Genomic DNA, 21,421 nt, shown 5'->3' with positions numbered 1-21,421 from the left:
CTGTATCTGTTGCACCTGCAGCACTTTTTCATGTGTGACCTCCCACAGTTAATGTTGCCCCTCTCAGATTGACCTTCCTTCATCCAATCAAAGTGGACATTTTTACATGAGCTTTGCATTGTGTGCAAATTGAGAATCAGGATACACACAGCGTGACATGCTCAGGACTCCAGGTCCTTGAGGATTTTAATGTCATTTGTGTAAGATGTTCCTCATCAAAGAGTTGTGGGAACAGACTGGTCTTGGGTGGACTACAGAGTATAAAGTCTTTGCTCGAGAGGCTTTTTGATGCCGAGAGTCACATTTGTAAACAATGATCTGCGGTAATAGTACACGAAAAGGGTTTTTCTGACGGTTTTGAGAGGTTTTTTGTGAACACAGAGACTGTGGACTGGATTATATACAGCACTGGATTAATACAGACACTCTCTCACTTTCTTACCAAAGAAGATTTGGTTATGTAAGTTTCCTCTTAAAATGTCCCATTTTGGATGAGCTCTGTTTTTTTAGGTACCTACATGTAATATAACATTGAATATCACGGCTGTGAAGGTGTGTATGTGTCTTTGGTGAAACCGTTTTAATAACATTTTAAGTTACTTTTCTTTTTGACAAATAGTCAAGATGAGGACATGTTTTTTTCATGTTCACATTGACAGAATACTGAGACACTTTTCATTTAGTTTTACCACAAAGGAGTCTTTGTGTGTGTACACTTTGTGTGTGAAGGTGTCGTATTTGTCATCTGGCAATGATTTTCCTGCTTGTCTTGTGTATGTGTGTAAATTCAGTACATGCCCACTGAGAATTGGCAACAGTATATCAATATACACTGATGTCAGACATTTGACAGCAATGGTGAATGTTTTTATTTTGTTGGTGTGTTTGTGTGCGTGCGTGTGTAGTTATGTGTGCACACACCACCCACTCAGATGATTCATATTGTTGATTGGTTACCATGTTCCCCTCAGGACACTGACGATAGACTTTGTGTGTGTGTGTGTGTTGCCATATTGCCCACAGCAGATGATGTTTAGAGTCCCGCCTCTGTTGTAATCACTGTCTTTGATATTGGACAACTCCATAAATGACATTTTGCTCTGTTAGATGCTTGTTTGCTTTATTGTGTGTGTGTACATGTGTTTATGTGGAGAATTTGGCCCAAACTCCAGTCCCCACACCACAAGTCTGTGTATAACAGAAGATAAAAACTTTGATCTCCAGTTCTGATACTCTGTTGTTGTAGCGATAAAAGAAATGGAGATTTTCTTTCTGAACAGTGTGAGCTCCAAAACAAAGGTTTAATAATGTTTTGATCAGATAATAGGCGGATCCTTTGCGGCCAAAGAGATTAATGGTTGTTGTAACTTTCAAGATAATACACGGAGATGTTTTTTGATTGTTAACTTTTGGCTTTTTCGAACTGTTTCTCTTTGGATTGTGTACTCCAGGTCATAGCGTGTGAGCAGCAGCTGGACTCGACCTACGATGCTCGTTGTGACGTTTGGTCCCTGGGCATCACTGCCATAGAGCTGGGAGATGGAGACCCGCCCCTCTCTGACCTCCATCCAATGAGAGCTCTTTTCAAAATACCCAGGTGAGCCACCATCACCCCTACACAGAAATCAATCCTCATCATTAAAGGGATAGTTCAACATTTTGGCAAAGTCGCCTATTGCCTATAGTCATAGCAGTAGGTTCATTACCTTTAATTATCGGTGCATGTTGTTTTGAGATCTGCGGGGCAGAGACGTGAGCTGCTCAGTGAACACAATGGAGGTGAATGGTACAGATCCCCTGTCCCTCATCAAACTCATCAAATACACAATCCAACAACTCCAAAACGCTCTTGTGGACAAGTTGTGACCTGCACATTCACCACACTATGAAATAATCATGTAACATTACAAGACAGAGTTGTTTTCGAGGCAAATGCATAGCCAGAACTACATTCCAGACACGGCTGCTGGGTGAAGTGATTTCACGAATTTGATTTCACAAATTTGCCAAAATGTTGAACTATCCCTTTAAAAGACTTTGACCTGTAGCTGATCTTTAATTGTAGAGTTTAATTGTAACCTTGGTGCTGATCAAGTTCCTGCTCTGATGTGACAACCCTTATCATCAGTTATCTACTGTGCAGCCCTAAATGCATTCAATGGAATCAGAGCTTTTCTATCTGGTTCTTCATTTTCTGCTTTTAGGTTTCAGTGAGTAGTTGGAAGTTGAACATAAACTAAAAGTTGGAATCCATTGCATATTTAGTAAATAAAACTGTCTGACATACTGACACACTTGACTTTGACTTGCATTCTATAAAACTCTGGAGGCCTTATTGTGACTAAATGTAATTTATTGCTGTCATTTATTACTAACCACATGTATTTTCTGTCTATTTTTGATAGAGATGATTAGTGACACTGATGGTGTCTTCTTAATTACAGCCTGTGAGCCAAAAAAAAAAAACAAGAAGCAAAATAGCATTTTGAAAATGGCAGGCACATATTATAGTGATCCAGCAGCAAATGGCCACAACAGATATTATATGCAAACATCTAACTGGAATTCACACCATCAGGGAAAAGGCTTTTGCTTTAACAAAGGCAGCAATGCTTTCTAAAGATACAACCTGTACAACCTGTGTTTGTACAGTTGAGCTAAAACAAGTTATTGTTTTCACTACACTGATAAAAAGCCATCAGACAGCGGTGGGTATGTTTTCATTACATCCCTCCTGTACAGGCAGAGAGGAATGTAAAGACAGGGTAATTCATAGTGCTTGTAGTGCAATCCACAGAAGCCAGCTTCTGCTCCCCAATACAGTGATTTGCCTCTCCACACAGACTGTCACCAGACAAAGTACAGTCTTTTCATTTCAAATGGCTTTTTTTTCCTGCTGCCAGGGGCTTATCCATAACCCCCTCCCCCCCCTGGCACCGATCGCATTCGTCCTGGGTTAGGGGGCCGGGGGAGAGAGAGAGAGCACAGCCACCCTTTTCCCGTCTGCTTATTGTGGGCTGAAGGTGAAATGTAATTGTTTATCTTCTGCTGATTCCAGTGTGAGAGCTGCATAAGCACTTACCGCCACTGTCATCTTAACGGCACAGCACTTTGTCCATCACTGCATGATGTGTGCCTTACACACACACACACACACACAGTTTCTGTGTCATAGCTGTCTTGTGTGTTTGCTCTCGGGGTCGTGCACCACAGGAGCCATCACACAGCCTTCTCTGAATCTTTGTGACTGCTGCAGCCAGAGCTTCAGGCTCTCTGTTCACACTCCTCACCTCCCTCCTCTCTCTACTCGGGGTTCATTTGTCAAGTAGTCCAGGAAAGAGACATGATGAAGGCATCGGTTGAACCACACCTTATCTTATTTAATCTGGGATGGCCAAATAGAAAGATCAGATCGTTACGCAAAGAAAAACCCATTTTGATCTGGTTGAAAATGCCCAAAACCAGTACTGTTGTTTACAGCTCTTATGCATACAGTAAGTTCCTGTAGCAAGTACTATGTCAGTGTTGTAAGCCTAAGGCCTCAGTAACAGATGAACCTTATCCTCCCCCCACTGTGTTTACTGTATGTATAGAAATTATGATGTTGAAAATAAGCAGCTGCTTTAACCCTCAGAAATAAGTCTTTGCCTTCATTGTGGGTTTAAATACCAGAATTTAGGATGCCTTTCTAACGTGAAAATAACTATACATGTTCACCATACAGTAGTTTATAGGTTGATTTGAATCTCCCTGACACAGTCCTAATAGTCTTTATCAGCCGAATTAGTCTTCATTAGCTGAATTAGGAAGCAGTAGCATTGTTTTGTCTTAACAGTCATCGTCAACCTGAACTGTAGTGGACAGGACTGTAGGTGAATCACAGAGGAATACTCAAGAAAAATCATGCAGATAAAGAAAACTGAGGCCAGTTAGTTAACAAGTGAGGGAGCTGGGACTAGTCACGTAAGCTACCACTTTGGTCCCTATTTGGTCTTAGTTTTGCTGTAGAAAGTTAGTTAGCTGGTTGGGGTCAGACAGTCGTCCACACAGAGAACAGCACACAACAGCCTATTATCTTCTAAAATTCAACAATTAAACATAGTCCAAAGTAAATTTTTAAAAAGAGAGAGAGAGAGAGTCTTTGGCTTTCAGCCTGTATTTCAGCAGAAAGACAGACGTGCACTTAGAGAGGCAGGGATGATGATAGCAGGCTTCTGTGCAGAGGTAAAAACAATTTCCCTGCTCAAAGTATCGCTCTCTGGAGCAGGTTAAAGATTAAAAATCCTCTCCTCGTTATGCACACGTGTAAAGCACTGAGCTCTTATCCTTCATTATGTGCAACTGAGACGATTTACATTAGCCTCCCATCCAGTAAGAAAGTGAACTTACGACAGGACAAAACTTAAATATTCTAAGAATGTTTCATTTCCATATGTCCTCATTATGTTTACAGCAAAATAATATCTCAAAAACCAAAATGTTGTCATATTAAAAGTAGCTCCACAAGCTCCTGTTTGTCTTCGGGGTAAGAAACGCAGTTTAATGGTCACAGCAATTGTCGGCATTTGCTGTCTATATTGTTCATGTAATGTGATAAAACAGGAGATGTATGGCCTCTCATTACAACAATTTATTGCTGTCAGCACCAACATGAAAAAAGGCGCTGGTGCAATAGAAGGCAGCATTGACTTTCCCACCACTTGCCAGGAACCCACTTGTAAAAAGGTTACAGCCGCACAAGGAATTATAGCAAATTGGCTCCGTTGTTCCCCCGCTGTGAGGCCCCGTTACTGTTGACCTCTTAACACTGTGTGTGTCTTTGAATGCAGCTGTTACAAGAGAAACATCCAGCTTACAGTATATGTACATCCAGTATTTGGTATGTTACATGTTAAAAAGTAATTAGTTCTAGTTACTAGTTTCTTTCCCCAAAAAGTAGGAGTTAGTAAGTGACTTACTACATTATAAAAGTACCTGGAAAAGTAACTATTGTGTTACTTTTTTGTAAAATGCTCAAATATGTCAAATTACTTGGACAAACCATAACCCCTGACCTTCCGTTTATTCAAGCAATATATGACAACAGGCCGTGGTAGACATTCATTATACCACGGCTAACTGGCGTTCTTCAGCACGACGCGAAGCGGATGCAACAGTACGTTGTCATGGATACATGACAACAAACTTCCATTCATACCAGTCAGAGTGATAGCTGACGCGAAGTGATAGCCTATGCTGTGATAAGGCTTAAGAATTGCTGTGGTATATGCTAATTATATCACGGTTAACAACCAATCAGATCGCTGGATTTCACCTTTCCGTTTTATATCTGGAACTAACCAACTGTTGGTTAGTTCCAGATATACATCTTTTTTTCCAACTAGTTTATGGACTGAAAAAAAAAGTATATAACGTAGCCTACACTTTAATGGGTGTATTATTTTGCGATGGGACTTCTTGAGTCAAGAAACAGTTAATTTTATTGTCAGGTAGGCAGCGTCATTATAACGGGGGTAATAGTAACTTACTCGTTACTGAAAAACGTAGCGCCCTTATTTCATAACACTGTTATTCCCGTCACTGTGTACTGTATCATACCTGGACTTATGGACTGTTACTTTCTTGTCAGTTGTGACGACACCACCCAGCTGCCTCGTGCCATCACAGAAACATCTCTGGATGCGATTTGATGACTAACAGTTTCCCTCCATTGTTCCGCTCTACACCTCGGCCTTTTGTTCTCCGGCCCTGGCTGTGTAAATCTCATCTCGTCTTATCACTCCATTTATCTTTTTCCATTCCTTCCTTTAAACAGAAACCCTCCGCCCACTCTCCACCAGCCCGAGCTCTGGTCAGACAACTTTAATGACTTCATCTGCAAGTGAGTGTGGAGGCTTTGTGCGTTTTGTAATGAATGCCTCTGTGGATAACAAATATCTCCACTGACACAAAACCAGATGCTTTGAATATAAATCCAACAAATGCATCGCACTCCTCTATCTTTTCTTTCTTCTTCCTCCCTCCTTCCCACAGATGTCTGATTAAGGACTTTGAGCTGAGACTAAATGTGCTCGACCTGCTCCAGCATGTGTTCATCAAGCAGATCGTTGGCAGAGAGAAAATACTGACGAAGCAACTGATCGAACTCATCGATCTGAACCAACAAATCGGAGTCATTGAAAAAACAAGGTACTGTCCTATTGACGTGCATGTCTCCTTTCCCAATACCTCACATTTCCATGTGTATCTGTAACATGGTGGAAGTTGTGCTGCTTTTCTTGCAGCTCATGCAGAATATTAACTCACCATTAAGTGGTTGAGAGCCAGAAAAAAACTTCCTCCCCTGTCAGAGGGTTGTCTTCGCCGGGCTGCAGCTTAACTTTTGCAGGCAGTATAATCCAAATTACCCCCCCCCCACCCCACCCACCCAAACCCCCCTCTCACTGGATGTTTTACAAGCCCCGTCACCCTCACATAAACAACTGCTCAATCCTGCTCCGGCTTCACTTGACGTGCAGGCGGCAACATCACATGAGTCACATGAGCCAAGATGTTGGCCCAGAAAAAGTGTTTCACCCATACAGTCATGAAATGTTAATCCTATTTCTGTCGTTTTAAGCCATCATGGAAAGACAGACAGAGGCACAGACAGTAATGACAGGTAACACATGCATATACGTATATGACCTTTATGTCACAGTAGGAGTAGATGCAAAGCAGCTTTTTTTAAATTTTAGTCATCCTTTTGTCTCGGCCAGAGCTTTTGTCGTAGTTTGTGATGGCACATGTATTTGCGGTCGACCACGTGGGCTGGTTTCACTGTTTACATGCTGCCATTGTTAGCATTGTTGTCTTGTTTCCTGAGTCATGTTGTTATCACGATTTTCTGTAACGTCCCATCATCCTCGGACCACAACACCAAACGACCGCAGTCGATGAGCTCTGAGCCCCGTCGACATTCGTCATTAACTTTCAGACAAATGGACTTTTAGCAGAGATTTATTGCAATCACCATTGGCAAATTACCACCATCATCAACTGGATAATGATACTTTTTTTTTTTTTTTTTTGGGATGTGGCTGGTAATCAGATGTAATCATAGATTCTGACACATAATGTGGGGAAACAATGAGTTTATCATAGTGGTGCAGTCATTTTGAATGCCCCACTAAATCTGCTATTTTGGTGCATTTTGATGACTCCAGATTTATTCTAGCTACAATTGAAAAATGATTTATCATAGTAGCCAGTGCAGATATTAGCCATAAAATTCAGGAGCCATGTCTTCAGGAGTAAATATTTAAAATAAAAGAGGCCTCCTAGGGATAATTTCTTCTATAATGTGCTGAGTGAAGTGTATTCTGATGGTCCTTTTTTAGCCTCCATTTATGTTATAGAGTATTTTAATGTAAATCTTTGTCTAGTTAAAGGTAACATATGTTGCTTTAGTAAGAGGCTTGGTTGTGCGTCCTGTGAATTCCAGGCATGAACGCATCCACACTAGAAAAGGAAGCCACATGAAGTCGCCGAACGACCCAGATGAGGTGGACGACCTCGCCATCCTAGAAGTGCTTGATGAGGTGAGGCCATCAAAACTCAGTCTTATGTCTTCCTGGAATAAGGTGATGGTTTATGCAACTATACATCTCAATAAAAAACAACAAGAAAATGGTGGTTCCTGAGGAAGAAAACCATCATTGTAGATACATTAAATTATCATCATATTAGAAACAGCACAACCACCTGTCAGATGCAACAATAAATATGTGTCATTACAAAGAACATGGTTTCCTGGGCTATTAGAGAAAAGAACGTGGATTTCAAACTTCACAATAGTGGAATAAGTTATGAGATTGGGAGTTCAGTCGTCAAAATATCCTCATCACAAGTCCATTTGCTTTTCTGGAGCTTTTGACTACATTACATGATATCAATGGATGGAGTTTCAAAGCTGAGATTCAGTTTGTCCTTGGCCCCTTTAAACAGAGGTAAACTCAACTTAAAGGAGACATATTATGCCCATTTTCCACAAATTAAAATAGTTCCCAGGTGTCTTAAAGACATGTCCGTGACATGCTTCGGTCAAAATACCCCAAGGATCAAACATCACAGCTCTTTTCATCCTCTCAAAACAGTCCTGTTCAGAACAGCTGGTTTCAGTGTCTGTCCCTTTAAATGCAAATGATCCACTGCTTGCCCCACCCCTTCTACCAGTCCCAGGTAGGGGTGGTATTATGCAAATTCGAAAACTAGTTACATCACTGGAAGACAACTGAGGGAACAGCTCGTAAAACCACATGGATTTCAATCTAGAGAGCCTGCAAATTATAGTTTTTGTTTGTAAATTCTCGCATTTTGGGGGCCGGAAGCCAAGACAAACACCCAAAAGAGCCTTCAAAAAGTGATATTTCCATAATATGTCCCCTTTAAGCCAGCAACAGCACTGAAAAATAAAAAGTAACCAAACATCATTCACAAAGAATTGAATTTTTTTGTTGTACTTGTAGACAAAATAAAAGCACAAATACAGAACAAGAAGGCACATATAAGTACCATAATGTATTTGAGAGCGTAAATAATATAAACAGTGAATAATAATGTAATAGAGCAACTTTACTACCCTGAATAAGATCTACAGTGTAGTTATTGCATTGGCAAAAGCACATCTTCATATGAGGTATCCTGTGATGTCAATAAGTTTTAATATTTATTATAAATTGATTGCGATTTGTTTTCCCCTTCTGCTAACTAGAGCATTTAGTATCATCTTTCCCGATCAACCCCGTTGGTCTGTTGATTAACCACAGTGAGAAACACACAATAGCATCTTTTGCCCGAATAACACGGAGCGATTTATCAAACATGAACGCTGCATTGACGTATTGAACGATACAAGCAGCCTCAGTTGCCAGCGGATATTTCCAGCCATCCTTCAAGATGAGCAGCGCTGCCAGTACGAGGGAGGCAGCGCCGCTCCGCTGCTGTTGATGTACCTGTCCAGGCAGCGCAGAGACAGGGGGATTAATCACCGTGTGACATGAAGATAATACATTGACGTAACAGACGTCACAGGCCTTGACTTAAGGCAGGACATAAGCTAAAGGACTTCTCGGTTGTAATAATGATTGTAATGCAGTTATCTCCTATAATGAGACATCTTGACGGTAATAAGTACCTGGAAACATGACATGCCTGAAAACTAAGGAGAGGTTGTGTGTGTTTTTTTTTCTTCCCCAGAACACAGTCACAGAGCATCTTCAGGCTCGCTATGCAAGAGACCAGATTTATACGTATGTGGGAGACATCCTCATCGCCGTCAACCCTTTCCATAAGATGGAGATATACGTTCCTGAGGTGTGTGGATAAAAGCTTTTATTCACATCTGTGTGTGTGTGTTTGAGTTTTTTTTCCTTACGCACGTGTGTTTTGGTCAGTAATGCACTGAATGTAGCCCAGCGTGTCTCATTAGCACCTCTGCAGTTCTTCAGTCTGCTGCATCCCATTTAGCCTCACTTCCACTTCCACACACACACACACACACACACTGCTCCTGTTTCTCTTCAATACCTCACTGACTAAATTTTCCTCTCAATCATCATGTTTTTCTTTGCCTCAATTTTTCATTCCTCTCTTCCCGGAGCCAAAAATATAATGTATTGTAGAGCAGTTTTTATAGATAGTGTGTGTGTTGTGCAAACTAGAATGTAGATGATAACATGAATAATTTGGTATGCCTACTTGGTCCACTGCATACCTTCATTCCATTTCATTCCTTGCTATTTGATATTTGAAATTAAATTTCCCTCTATGACTGACATCTTGTGAAACTAAAACAAAATACTTCTGCAAATTTGCAGATAAAGGTCCATTTTCTGCTTTGTATCCAATCAGTTCCCAATTCAGTCAACTCTCTGAGCTTCAGCAGCCCCGACTTAACCAGTAATCCATTTGAGTGTTCCCTTAAATTTACATTGTGTACAATTCTTATTGACCTTTTCTGTAATAAAACCAATGGCTTTGTGCGACTTACATAGCTATTGTGCCGTATTTCAATGCAATAACTCATATATGGCACAAGAAGTGAACAATACGAACTCCTTATTGCTTTATACTTTAAATAAATCTATTCTTATATCATCAACCCTCCTCTCTTTATAGCACACTAAGATGTACATAGGAGCGAAGCGTACAGCTAACCCGCCACACATCTTTGCTGTGGCTGATGTGGCCTACCAGTCCATGGTGTCATACAACACAGACCAGGTAACGTTTCTTACATTACAAACAAGTCTTACATTACATTGTCACTGTTACAGTGTACTGAAGGCACAAAGTTACTTTTATTCCAACTTGTTTTGGTTCTGTATGTTTGAGAGAAAACACAGAGTCACATTTCTAAGATGTGGCCACTAATGGGGTCAGATGTTATCGTCATCATTACTAGTTTAATGAACATCTCTGTGTCTTCCTGTGGGCAGTGTATTGTGATCAGCGGAGAAAGTGGAGCAGGGAAAACGGAGAGTGCTCATCTTTTAGTGCAGCAGCTGACTGTTCTGGGGAAGGTGAGTTATAATGGACCATAAACACAACATTTCATTACCACGGTACTCACATTTACTTTTTTATTCTTTATTTGGATTCAAAAATGAAGAATTTCTTGGGTACACAGTTTGTTAATTAAAAAAAAAACCATCACAAGGAAAGTAAATAATGTTCCAAATCAAAGGGTAAACAATAAAAACTAATATTATAAATACCGCTACTGTTTGGCTCCAAATCCAACATCCTGTTATCAGTTCACTTTTAAGCTCCTGCTGGTCCCAGCCATGATTTGCAATTTGATTGAAAATAAATTTCCATTTCAATTCGCTTTTTTTTTTCCTTTTCTTTTTTCTTAGATAAGTGGAACAGTAAAACAACCAGTGGCGGTGTCACTTTTGATTTGAATAACATGAATAGAAAGACAACATGCCAGAAATTCATGTATTCACTCTGGACAAATAAATGATCTCCTCCACAGTAATTGATTTTTCCTACTCTCTATGCTGCTCCAATGTTTTATTTCAGGCCAATAATCGGACGCTGCAGGAGAAGATCCTCCTGGTCAACAACCTGGTGGAGGCTTTCGGAAACGCCTGCACAGTCATCAACGACAACTCCAGCCGCTTTGGCAAGTACCTGGAGATGAGGTTCAGCTGCGGGGGAACAGTGGTGGGAGCGCAGATATCTGAGTATCTGCTGGAAAAATCCCGCGTCGTCCACCAGGCTGTGTAAATATCACTTCCTTCTTTTTGTCTCTTTCTTTTTCTACACTGAAAAGAAACCTCATGACACTTATTACCGCCGTTTCACAGTGACTTTCATAGATATGTAAATCACCTTGTTGCTTTTTAAAAGAACATCGCTACCAAGGTTTTTATTTTCCCACTTGGCGGTCAGGGATCAGCGTGTAATGGACTCGGACTCTCTTCCTTTCACCTCTGCTTCTCCATCTCAAACCGGTGGCATTTGCCTTCAACCCAGCACTTTCATTCAATCCACCTTTTCTTCTTATCGTGTGTCTGCGGGGAGCGGACCGGGTCAAGTGGAGGGGCTAGCTTATTTCCTGTTTGATCAAAGATTGTAGTCTTGCAAGTGTCCTTTGTGGAACTTCAAAGACAGACTCAAGCTTTTCATTAGAAAACAGACACGCGGGTCAGGCTGGGTTTGATTTGGCTGCAAACAATGTGAATAGCCGCACTTTTCTTCAGTTAGATACTAATTGCAGGAGGCAGCAAACAGGGTGGATACACATTTAGTCCAGAATTCTGCTTCAACTCCTCCAGAGATCCTGTATTTTCAGATTTGTGAGGAGGATATCTAACAGAATATAGACATGAATTAGACATTTTAATTTGAATCATGAATATCTCAGACTTACAACACAAATCTAGACAAGACATTATGGTCTATTACTGGTCAAACATTGTAGCCTTTGGACTGAACACACGATGAATAAATAAAATGGCATGTAAAAAGAAATAAAGCATTGATCTTTTTCTGTTATCTAACTAATCTAATGAAAAATAAAAATGACAGAAGCTAGTTTTAATCATGCATAACTGGTTTTTAAGCTGTTTAAAGCCTAAAAGCTTATGCTAATGATATGAACTAGCTGACATAATTATATAAGTAACCATGTTAGATGGATAGATGGATGGATGGATGGATGGATGGATGGATGGATGGATGGATGGATGGATGGATGGATGGATGGATGGATGGATGGATGGATGGATGGATGGATGGATGGATGGATGGATGGATGGATGGATGGATGGATGGATGGATGGATGGATGGAACTTTATTGATCCCGAAGGAAATTCCACATTGGTCAGCTGCTCTTCACACAATAAAAACACACCACAGAATCAAAGTTAAATAATACATAGATAAAACAAGTTAAAAGAATATAAATTCTAGTCCAGCTCAAAAGTGCTCCAGTGCACCATAAGTGCCGTAGTGTCATATCATTTCATTTAGTCCACTTAATATATCCTTTACTAGTCTGATGACTGTTAACTACATTTAGTCTGTTAAGCCTCTACAGTTAGGACTAACGACTGTCAGATGCATCTCTTTCTTAACTGTTGTTTTGTTTTAGTGACATGAACTCACATCATAAGTCTTTATTCATTCTGAGCTGTGTCTCTTTGTGTTTCAACAGCGGGGAGAGGAACTTCCACATCTTCTACTACATTTACGCCGGCTTGGCTGACAGGAAGAAACTGGCCCACTACAAGCTCTCAGACAGCAAAACGCCTAAGTAGGTTTGACATTTCTTTTAAACACTGTTATTGCCCACTCTCACTGCAAACCGCTTTACTTCCCGACACCTCCCGGTCCTGATCTTTGCCTCCTCCTTGTTCTGCAGGTATCTGTGTAACGAGCACGTGAAATTAGGGCCTGACATAGTGAGCAACACCTTCTACAAGGAGCAGTTTGATGCAGTGGAGCAGTGTTTCAAAGTCATTGGATTCACCCTGGAGGTACAAACTGCTGCATCAATTACTGGGCAAAAAAAAGCTGAAAGTGGCTTGACCACAATAATAGCATGACCTTGATCCTAACATTCATACAGACATGTTTTTACACTCCAATGTAAGGTCTCTAATGTATGAAAGCCTGTGCAAGCAAAAAGACAACGTGTTAACAAGCACAACAAATCAGTGAACTCTAAAAAAAAACAGGCTTTAAAAACCAGCTTTAAATGTGATGTATAGGTGGTTTCTGGGGTGTACAGTATGGCTTGTGATGGAGAATGGAGCTACAGGCACATGTAGGCAGTCAGCTGTTGGCATTGTGAAGGCTAATGAGGCCCTAAGAACTGATTGCCTCTGGGATCTGCGCGTCAATAGCACTTATCCTGTAATCGCTTGGCGCTGCTGGAGGAGCGGCCTCCTCTTCTACAGTACGTCCTGTCTCGCATGAAATCACAGAAAGTGTCTGAAGATTATCTTTGAGGCACTTTCATCTGTTTCGACACAGGATTGAGACACAAGTTGCCACACTGGAATTATTTATTTAATTATTTATTTTTTGCTCCTGCTAAATTGGTCGGACCATTTGCAGCAAACGGAAATATAAAGGGGAATAATAAGCTGTAGTAATATTTACTACATGGTATTTAAAATTGTAACCTCTATTTTTATTATTATGGAGTTGAGACTTGTTGGGGCGTCGTTCAGCTCAGTGGGTAGAGCAGGCGCCCCATATGCAGAGGCTATCGTCCTCGCTGTGGTGGCCCCGGTTCGATTCCAGCGGTGGCCCTTTGCTGCACGTCATTCCCCCTCTCTTGGTCGTCCCATTTCTTGTCTCTCTACAGCTGTCCTATCAATTAAAGGCATAAAAAGAAGTTAAATGTCAGTCTATACCTATACAGAGTGGCACTGCGTATGCTAATTTTTGTATCTTTTGACTGATCGACCAATCAAAATGTAATTCAGATAAAGAAAAATCCTCTAAACCGTCAACTTTAATATCACTTGCATCCAGCGCCTGACGACTCAAACTGTTCACAAAAGTTTCAAATGACTAATTCAAGATCCTCGTTATCTAATACCTGACCATTTATGGACAGATGATTGTGCAGCAACTTTCCACTTAACTACAATGCATATTGTACGTTACACAATATTTTTTTGCCTCCTCTCAGGCCCAACATGACTCAACACCTGCAACACTTCATGAAAAGTGGCAGACTGAGTAGTTAGAATGAGTCCTCGAGCACCACTCTGTTACATAAGTTGGTAATGAGGATAGGAAATAAAGAAACAGACATCACTAAAGCTTCCCCACTGTACAGCTGCAGTCAGCTCATGTTTAGGTTTATAAGAAATGATGAGTCTGTTGTTTCAGTGTTTAGTATCTGTCTTCTAAAGACTGTCTCTGATCCTTGCAGGAGCTGGGCAGTGTTTACAGCACCCTCGCTGCCATCCTCAACTCCGGAGACATCGAGTTCTCTCCAGTCGCCTCGGAGCATCAAACGGACAAGAGCGACATCACCAACATTTCTGTCCTAGACAACGGTGAGAGGAGGAGAGGGGTGAGCCAGAGAGAGGAGCTGGCATGGTTACACCTCGGTATATGATGACGTAGAACCAAACATGACTCTGAGTTTCCTCCTCTGCACCCCCACCTCCCCCCTCCCCCTCCCCCTCCCGCTCCTTTCCATTAACTCTGCAGAGCTCCAGGTGGAGTGGAGCTAAATATAGAAAACTATTGTTCTGAAATAAATGTTCCATCAGTACAGACAGGCTAGTGGAGAATTACAAAGACATCGTTATCAAACATACATTTGCAATGGGTAGATTTGGATTTGGGTAGAGGACATGATTTTCCTCTGGCTTCATATTTTCTAAATTTAAAAATTTGCCCTGACTGGTCATTTACAAAGCTGTCAGGATTAGAACTTATTTTAATGTCATCATCCTTATTTCTGAGTCTGAAAGACTTCATCCACATATCTCATGTCCCCTCAGTGTCCTCTCTGCTGTGCATCCGTTCGGACGAGCTCCAGGAAGCCCTGACCTCCCACTGTGTCGTGGCCCGGGGAGAAACGATCGTCAGGCCAAACACGGTGGAAAAGGCGGCGGTGGTGAGGGACGCCATGGGCAAGGCTCTGTACGGCCGCCTCTTCAGCTGGATCGTCAACCGCATCAACTCGCTGCTGCGCCCCGACAGCCAGCCAGGGTGAGATAAGGAGCAGGAAGTGTGATGCTGTGTGTGAGCGCGGTGTCATGAATACAGAATGACACAAAGTTCCTACTTTGTGTGGCTGGTATCAAAAAGTATTTCAGCTTAGAAATTCAAAAGGGAACTGAAAGCCTGCCATCTTGGTACACATCAACATAACATAACATAACATAGTGTAGCGTAACGTAGCATAACATAACGTATCGTAACGTAGCATAGCATAACATAACATAGTGTAGCATAACATAACGTATCGTAACGTAGCGTAGCATAACATAGCATGACATGACATGACATAACATAACATAACATAACATAACATAACATAACATAACATAACATAACATAACATAACATAGTGTAGCATAACATAACGTATCGTAACGTAGCATAGCATAACATAACATAACATAACATAACATAACATAACATAACATAACATAACCCATTCAGCCACATTTTCATGATTTGAAGCCTCTAAAGTGGAAACTATTGTGATAGAGGTAGTTATGTGTTACTACTGATCTTAACTTCACTTGAGTGTCTGTGACATGTGGTGGCATCCAGTTCAAGATAAAAGAACGAAAACATCAGGCCTTTCAATTCATCTTTCAGTTAATCTAAATCTGTCTTCCAGAGAGGAGGACAAGTGCCTGAACATCGGCATCTTGGACATCTTCGGTTTCGAGAACTTCAAGAAGAACTCCTTCGAGCAGCTGTGCATCAACATCGCCAACGAGCAGATCCAGTTCTACTTCAACCAGCACATCTTCGCCTGGGAGCAGGTGAGGTCCGCCGGCCCGGCCCGTCACAACCGCCTCAATCAAAGAGCACTCTGGGAGCGCTTGGATCCCTCCTTTGTGTGCATTTTTCACCTTGGTACCAGCTCATTTCCATCTAAATGGCGATAACATGTCATCATTTGTCACCCGGCGCTTTAAGAGAGATGGCAAGGGTAAAATATGCTGCTGTCTTTATTTACGGGAGAATGAGGCTGGCGATTCTCCCTTTGTGTGGTCTCATGGGGAGTGTGTGTTGCCTTGGGGAGGGGTGCAGGGGGTGGTTTGCTAATGTTAAATGATTTGGTCTCACCCATGGAGAGGAGCTATAAATCATCCCAAATGAGGGTCAATTAGGAGTTGAAGACAGTTAGCATTGGACTTAAACTCACTCTTGGGTATTGTTGGCACCAAGCCCAGAAATACATTTGTCCTATACTGCCACCATATATAAAATTATATATATATATATTTTTTTTTTCACACAGAGCATAGGGGAACTGTACAGTGCTATGAGATTAATAAGCACAGCACTCCTACTCTGTCACCTCTAGAGTAAAATAAATTAAAAGCTAGTGCTAATATATCACTAATTCATATGGATTTACTCCGTCATCTACAGTGGGGACCAAACGTCTGAGACCGCTGTGTTTCCATATACGTTTACAATGCAGTTACATATTGTCCCAATCCATCTCCATCCCCACAGATTCCCTGATGCGCTTCATTTACCTCGCAGCGTGCAGCTCACGCCAGAATAAGCACGTTGATTTGATGTTGTTTGTTCCCACTTTGTCCTTTTCTTGGCGGAATAGAAGTCGCCAGCAACGTTGCTGAGTCATAGCAGCAGCCCCGAGAGTCAGTCAACCTGATGTGATCAGGTTAGCTCAGTATAAAGTGCAGGGCAGAGCTGGCTTCGCCCTCCCCCCTCCCCCCATCCCATATTCATCCAAATAGGGAAAAGAGCAGTTTGTAACAATGATTGGTACGAACACAGTAAGGCAACAAGTCCTGGATTTAATTTAGTCCTGTCGTTGGAGGCCTGAGTTTGTGTGATATATGTTGCCAGGTGCCTCCAGTATTCATCTCTCTGAACGCTCCATAGTGACATTAAAGAACTTTCGCTGAATATGAGTAGAAAAGAGCCTGGATAGGAAAAAAACAAACAAAAAGTTCAATTAGCAGTTTACATAATGAAGCCACAGAACAAACAGGCAGAAATCTACACAATCTATACAATCTGGTGTGATGTACAATATTCTTCTCTATGTTCAATTATTTTCGAAGGGACAGTGATCCTGGAAACTAATGTAATGTTTCCACACACAAAAAGGTCAATTTAAGGTTCTTCTAGGTCCTATTTCAAAAAATAAACTTATTTCAGGCTGTGGTGGCACTTGATGAGCCATTAATTTATCTCATAACAGGGGAACCAAACATCAACACGGACTAGATGATTTAGGATGAACTAGAAGGAGCAGAAAGACATTATAAAGTTTGTCCTCCATTTCTGTTCAGGACGAGTACCTGAATGAGGAGGTGGACGCTCGGATGATCGAGTACGAGGACAACCGGCCCCTGCTGGATCTCTTCCTGCAGAAGCCCATGGGGATGCTGTCCCTGCTGGATGAGGAGAGCCGCTTCCCGCAGGCCACAGACCAGACCCTCGTAGGTCAGTCGTTTCAGCCACAGCGGGAGTGAAATCTGCTTCTGGCTGGATTTACTGTCTGCTGCCTGTTCTTGTCTAGGATTTATTGGATAAGTATACAGAGTCGCTCAGTGACTGTCGAAAAGTACCAAAGGTTTTGAAGAATGGGGAGTTTTTTCATCACTTTTTTAGTTCCTTAAACTTTTTTTTTGACGATGGAGAAGTTGTGCAAAAAGATAACAGAACAAAACGAGGGCTTCCACAATTAAATTTCTTTTGCCACTGATACCGATCATTTCTGAGCATGTAGACGGTACATTAGATCAATCCCACACACTGTCAAACTTCCACATGTTATATTTTGACAGTGGGAGGCAGGACTACATCATACAGCACACAGAACCTCTCTCAGCCACAATCTCATGTCATTGATTTTAATGTGACTGGTAACTAGAAGCATAATTCTGCTCTCCCAGTCACATATTTTTTATGTTTATTTCATGATCAGCAGATGATAAATTGGGGAAAAGAGAAAAGTGTTGTAAGACCTGAGTCTAATTCATTACAGCTTCCCATCAGAGACAGAGATTTGCAGAGAACAAAGACTCGGAGCACAGCGAGTTTCCAAAGCAGTATTCTGACCTCTCATTTCCTTAATCTTTGTTGGGTGGGAGGATAATGAACTGATGTGCAATTTGGTATTTCAGAGAAATTCGAAGATAATCTCAAGACCAAAAGCTTCTGGAGACCAAAGAGGGTGGACCTCGGCTTCGGGATTCACCACTACGCTGGAAAGGTTATTAACATTTTGATGATAATAACATGTCACACTGAAAAGCCAGTTAATACGTGTATAGTCTTCTCACGTAAGATTTTTTATTTTTCTCCTCTCCACAAAACTTCAAGGTGATTTACAACGCTGCAGGCTTCTTGGCCAAGAACAGAGACACACTTCCAGCCGACATCGTCCTGCTGCTGCGGTCGTCAGAGAACGAGCTGGTCCGGAAACTGGTCACTCACCCCCTCACTAAGACAGGTGGGTGAAGTTCTACCTTTCAGAAAGATGGAGAAGGGAATTAGACTGAAGTTGTTTGCCTCATCCTTTTAATGAAGTAGCACTAAATGCATTCTTGAAGTAAAACAACAGGCTATTGTTACTCCACTTAGCAGGGCTTTCCTCACTTCTCTGCCAGACATTTGCTGAAACAAGTTGGCCTTGGCATTCCTCCTTGGCAGAGCGGTGTCTGTCAAAATAAAAAAAACACAGCCAATAATCACATAATCACTACTAAGGCAGCATTGAGTTGTAGTTTTTTTTTAATATGAGAATTGAATTTTACATATTAGAAAAACAATAGTGTTCTATACAGTAGTAATTACAGATGTAAATTCAACATAGCCCAGAACAGATACCAACCCCCCGCCCCCATTCCTCCGGACCTAGCCCCAGCAGATGGACTCATATAGTTAAAAGTAAAAAAAAAAAAAAAAAGGAATGAAAAAAAGATCGGTTGATACAGTAGAGGAAGAGAAAAAGAGAATAAATAAACAAGTGAATAAATTAATGTATGAATAGATAAATTAAATAAATAATAATATCAGTAGTATATCAATACTCAATAATAATAATAATAAAAGCAAACAAATAGATTAATAAGATCGATAAAGAAGCATAAATATCTAAATTGGCAGGTAGTAAGAAATATAAATCAATTAAAAATAAATAAGTTAGTATTAAAAAAAAGTAAATGAGTGAATAAATTCAGGAGTTGTTGTAGTTTCACAACAGTGTGCGGTTGTTGCCACTCACACATTGCATTGTAACTTGCATAATAAGAAGGAGAAGAGGACTGAACTCCTCTGGTAGCTGCTGTTCGGCTCACTGACCCTCGTCCTCTCTCTGCCTCTTTCACAGGGAACCTGGCCCACACCAAGGGTAAAGGCATTAACACAATGCGCAGCCCGCGGACCCCGACACGCACCATCACCTTCGCCAAGGTACTTACAGCACGGTCCGCCTTATCACCGTGGTATCAATTAAGAACTTCCCCTGAAAAGTTGTTCAATTTATTTCCCCCTGCTCTCTACCACACCTAAGAAATTGCTCTTCAACCACAACCTCTGCTTCTCCGACTTCATTTTCTAACTGCAGCTTCTTATGTTTGTGCCTTTTTGTCTCCTTCTCTCCTCAACTTTCTCATCTTCTCCTGCATTTCTATCGTGAAAGATGGGAGTGCTAACCTTATACAGTTCTTTTTCTTTCAGTGAGGTAACCAAATTATTCCCATGTCGTTAGTGTTTTAGTGTACTGTATGTCTTACTTAACCAATTCAGTAACACCCTTACTCACTGTAGATCCCTAGAAGATAGTAACCTCTGTTACTAGGAGACAGTATAGTTCATTCCTGTTGTGCATAAAGCCTGTGTCGTGTGATTGAGCTTGTGCATGTGTGCATCACTGCTTTCTTAAATGTTGAATATTAAATCCCCACCTTCACTTCTTCTGAACATACAGTAGGACATCGTGCTGAGTTCATATCCATCACTGTGATGGATTTGTCTGCTTATAGCGCCAAGCCAAATATTGAAACTTTTCATTTTTGCATTCAAAGCATTCAATAATCAGTCTGAGCCACATTAAAAAAAACTCCTCCTGGCAACTTAATTACACAACGAAATTAGTTTACATTGTGGGAGTTCCCCATTTCAGAGCCCGAGGCGGTTTGCTCACCTAAAAGCAATCGACAGCCGCTACATCCGAATGAACGGTTTTTGATGAGTTCCTGAATCTATTTCCATTCATCTGCATGTGTTAAACAAAAAAGCTCATCAAAGGCTCTCGCTCTTAAGAAGCAACAATGAGCTTTTAAATGCTACAAACAGTATTAAGGCTGATGGTTCGCTATAACGGCGCCTTCCCCCCTCCACCACTGTATTTGTGCAGAGAATTAGATTTAGAGCTTGTTAAATTGTTACCAAATATATACTAGGAGCAGGTTAATACTTTTGGGTGTGTAATTCATTATATTCAGGTGAATGTAGCAGTCTGTTATCTTTATAAGAGCAAACACTGTAATTTTTTGTAAATAAATTGTTAATTATAGTTTTTAAATAGTGTAACCTTGCTTGATTTTGATATATGTACATTAATATATTAATAATCTAGCACTTCTTAAAATGATACCGTCACACTAGCTTTATTTATTCAAACCATATTCTTTTGTTTATCCATTTTGTGCATCTCTTTTGCAGCCTTCTCTGGAAAAAAAGTTCAAGCCTGAAAAAAAAAGCTCGCTTGATGTGCCTGTTGATGACACAGTACAAAAGCCCACGGTGATTTTTCAAAAAGAGAAAGAAAAAGAAAATGCTTAGTTTCTTTATGCATGATTGTGATGGGAACGTGTCCTCCATTATGATTTTAAAGATGTGAATGGCCCACAGGTGGGCGGCAGCTCACACCGTTGCTAATGCTTAACATTAGCTTTAGCCCAGTGATTTTATTTTGCCCCTTAATGCTCATTTTATCCCATAAACATGTAAAAAAAAAAGAAAAGGAAAAAAAAAGCCAACAGCAGTGTAACTGTCTGGTACAGTTTGGGTTATTGTGACATGTTTTTTCAGCCTGGTGAACCTGGCGACCAGCCTTACCATCCCAGAGAAACCACCAACATGAGAACACAAACAGTCGCCTCCTACTTCAGAGTAAGAGTTTTTTTTAAATTGTTGAATAATAAGTCTGTCAACTTTCCTTATTCCTCT

The 21,421-nt window shown here is 40.9% G+C and overlaps 1 protein-coding gene across 9 annotated transcripts in view; it reads left to right on the top strand.

Moving 5' to 3' along the window:
• Positions 1-21,421, top strand: part of myo3a (myosin IIIA) — a 63,278-nt gene that overhangs the window by 25,159 nt on the left and 16,698 nt on the right. For 3 of the 9 annotated variants that reach the window (XM_085763889.1, XM_085763887.1, XM_085763888.1), the window contains exons 7-27: positions 1,452-1,597; positions 5,816-5,881; positions 6,034-6,189; positions 6,620-6,661; positions 7,484-7,580; positions 9,238-9,354; positions 10,159-10,263; positions 10,479-10,562; positions 11,068-11,270; positions 12,708-12,806; positions 12,915-13,029; positions 14,442-14,568; positions 15,022-15,232; positions 15,873-16,020; positions 17,533-17,686; positions 18,370-18,458; positions 18,569-18,698; positions 19,578-19,660; positions 19,890-19,931; positions 20,915-20,995; positions 21,284-21,364. In XM_085763889.1, coding sequence (XP_085620015.1) covers positions 1,452-1,597; positions 5,816-5,881; positions 6,034-6,189; positions 6,620-6,661; positions 7,484-7,580; positions 9,238-9,354; positions 10,159-10,263; positions 10,479-10,562; positions 11,068-11,270; positions 12,708-12,806; positions 12,915-13,029; positions 14,442-14,568; positions 15,022-15,232; positions 15,873-16,020; positions 17,533-17,686; positions 18,370-18,458; positions 18,569-18,698; positions 19,578-19,660; positions 19,890-19,931; positions 20,915-20,995; positions 21,284-21,364 — 2,376 coding nt within the window. The remainder of the gene's footprint in view (positions 1-1,451; positions 1,598-5,815; positions 5,882-6,033; positions 6,190-6,619; positions 6,662-7,483; positions 7,581-9,237; positions 9,355-10,158; positions 10,264-10,478; positions 10,563-11,067; positions 11,271-12,707; positions 12,807-12,914; positions 13,030-14,441; positions 14,569-15,021; positions 15,233-15,872; positions 16,021-17,532; positions 17,687-18,369; positions 18,459-18,568; positions 18,699-19,577; positions 19,661-19,889; positions 19,932-20,914; positions 20,996-21,283; positions 21,365-21,421) is intronic. The other 6 variants (XM_085763892.1, XM_085763891.1, XM_085763890.1 and 3 more) reach the window with 5 other exon arrangements.

This window comes from Trachurus japonicus, chromosome 20 (genome assembly GCF_045865225.1).
Source record: "Trachurus japonicus isolate A0001 chromosome 20, Traja_1.0".
Taxonomy (NCBI): Eukaryota; Metazoa; Chordata; class Actinopteri; order Carangiformes; family Carangidae; genus Trachurus; species Trachurus japonicus.
The sequence above is the reverse complement of the archived record's forward strand: the minus strand, read 5'-3'. Positions and strand labels throughout refer to the sequence as shown.